Genomic DNA, 2,513 nt, shown 5'->3' with positions numbered 1-2,513 from the left:
GACAATTGTTATTATTAAAGGGGGAAAAAGCCCAAACCATTATGGCTTTTTCTTCCTAAACATGCACTCATGCCTTGTTTCAGCAGGCAACAGAACAGCCCCTGAGATGCTGCTTCTCAGGTGAGCCTGGTCCCCACCCCTGCCAGGGCACAGGGCACAAGGAACAGTACCCAAGGTCTAATCAGACCATTTGTAACTAAATAAGCCATAAAACTCTGTGCTGTGGACAGGAGGTTCCAGCACACAGTGTAAAGCTCAGCTCAGTGGGGCCATGGTCCAGTGGTGAGCCAAAGCCTCCAGACCCTGAAACTCCTCAGTTGTTTGGGGGGGAGATTGGGTTGTAAAGGGTGTTTCAGTCCTCAACGACCACACAGAGGCTGGGGTGCATCACTGCTGCTTTGGACGTGGGCCCTAAGTCAGTGTTTGGGTTTTATTTCCATCACTCCATAAAGCTGAAGCTGCAGGAGCTGCCATCTCCTGCTGCTGTGGATGCCACCGTCCCATCCCAGAGGGCTCAGAACTGCCAAACTCCCAGGGGTGGCACAGAACCTGAGCTGTCTTTTCAGTCTTAGCCACAGAAGAGTTAAAAAGGCACCAAGTGTCCACGTGTGGGCTTCACAGCCTCGCTCTCCCCATCACCATTTGATGTTGAACCCAGTGCTGGGTTTCTCCACGGCGTGGTACTGGGTGTGCAAAGCTCCCGTGGCCTTTTCAGACCTGGCACCACCCAGCCACTGCTGGTAGAGCTCAGTGACAGCCTGGTTCTGCTCTGGCACTGAGGCCTGAAGGGACTGGTACAACCTCTCCACTTGCTGCAGCTGGTCCTTGCTGGATTCCCCCTCCAGTTTGATCTGGCCGCCTCCGTTCAAACAGCCTGTGTGCAAGAGAGTGAGAACACACCCCCCCCAGGTCAGGAAACCCTTCAGCTTTAGCAAAGGGACCCAACTGCACCTGCAAAGAGTTGTAGAAATGAGAGCACCACTCTAAGGGTGGGTTCCTTCCTCCCCTGTTATCTAACACCAGCAGGGTGGGCTGAGCCTGAGGCTGTCAGCCTGGTGTGGAGGTGCGGAAGAAGCTACAGGCAGCTCTGCTGCTCATCTCCTGCTTCCAGAAAAGGGCCAGAACCCCAATCCACGTCAGAGCCCCCTTGGAGCCTTGCCTAAAGGTAAGATAAACGTGCCCAGGCCACGTTGTGGGTGTGCTGGTGGGGTGGAGGTGTGCTGGGAGTGGAGCTGTGCAGCCTGTGGTCGCTCAAAGCAGTGTCCTGGTGCTGAGCAGCCTCTGGGGCAGCAGATGAGGTGGTCTCCTTGTGTGGGCCTCAGGGGACAGAGCCCAGGGCAGCAGCTTGGTGTTGCAGAGCCACAGAGAGGCAGAAAAAGCAGGGCCTGCACCAGCTGAGAAGGGAAGAGAGTAGGTGGGAAGAGCCTGTCTTCAACAGCTCTAGAAAGTGTTCAATAAAAGCCTAATGATCAGTTCTGGACAATTATAGAGGGAGAATCTCCTCCTGTACCAAAGAGCTCAGAGGACCTCCTTAAAAGCACTAATTGTGCAAATTTTACACACTGGAATTTAACTGGAATTACTGAAGAATCACCAGCTTCTAGGTAGGAAAATATAAACAGGAGTGACACTGAAATTCTCATGCTGTGACCATTCAAGAGGTTCAAGGCTTTGCCACCACCATATTCAGGATGTGAGAAACTGGGTGTTGTTCTTACATTTTAGTTACAGTTTCCTGCAGCTTCTTACAGCTCCAGCCAGTGGAACCCCCCCTGCAGCCTCACCTGATGGGCAGGCCATGACTTCAACGTAGTGATACGGAGACTTCCCTCGTTTCAGCTTCTGCACCAAGTTCTGGATGTTTCTAAACCCATAGGCCAAAGCAAAGTGGAGCAGGACTACTCCATCCTTCTCCAGTGTCACCTCCTGGAAGTCCTTGTTTCTGAGGATCAAGAGCAGAGAAGACATTTTACCTAAATTAGCTGCTATTTTAAACTTCAAAGATCCCTGTGCCAACACGAAGTTCTCTGAAATCTCCTTTGAGAAGTGCCCTAGTTCTCTGCCACCCAAAGAAAGCAGAGGAAGGAATTGTCTTACAGATCCTGCTCCAGTCTTGTTTGGGGACCTGCCTCCCAAACTGAGTTTGCTGAACACCACCTGGGTTGAATAAATCCTTAAAAGCCAAGCAAATGGAGCCTAAACTCAAGTTTTATTGTGACAGGCTTTCTGAGTTGGCTTCAGCCAACTTATACATTAGTGGGGCCACTGAGGAAACTCTTAAATTGGAGAGGGTCATAAAAGCAAGGAGCAAAGCATTAGTGAAGGCTTCCAGACTCCTAAGGATAGTAGAAATACCTGCTCCTGATAAAAGTAATTTAAAGTTTATAACATATTTCACATTGAGCCTCGGGGGGACTATTTCTTCTGCTTCCTAGACCAGAGAATCCCAACCAGAAATATTGCTGATCAAGGGTATAATGAATTACAAATGGTGCATTAATGCTGTAATTGTG

General features: G+C 50.3%; 1 protein-coding gene across 1 annotated transcript in view; it reads right to left on the bottom strand.

The window, feature by feature from the left end:
- Positions 1-635: 635 nt before the first annotated feature.
- Positions 636-2,513, bottom strand: part of NARFL (nuclear prelamin A recognition factor-like) — an 11,671-nt gene continuing 9,793 nt past the window's right edge. The window contains exons 10-11 of the mRNA XM_008936996.1: positions 1,785-1,942; positions 636-874 (exon numbers count right to left, since the gene is read on the bottom strand). Coding sequence (XP_008935244.1) covers positions 636-874; positions 1,785-1,942 — 397 coding nt within the window. The remainder of the gene's footprint in view (positions 875-1,784; positions 1,943-2,513) is intronic.

The sequence above is a fragment of the Merops nubicus genome, unplaced genomic scaffold, assembly GCF_000691845.1.
Source record: "Merops nubicus isolate BGI_N331 unplaced genomic scaffold, ASM69184v1 scaffold11193, whole genome shotgun sequence".
Lineage (NCBI taxonomy): Eukaryota > Metazoa > Chordata > Aves > Coraciiformes > Meropidae > Merops > Merops nubicus.
This window is presented reverse-complemented; position numbering and strand designations above follow the sequence as displayed.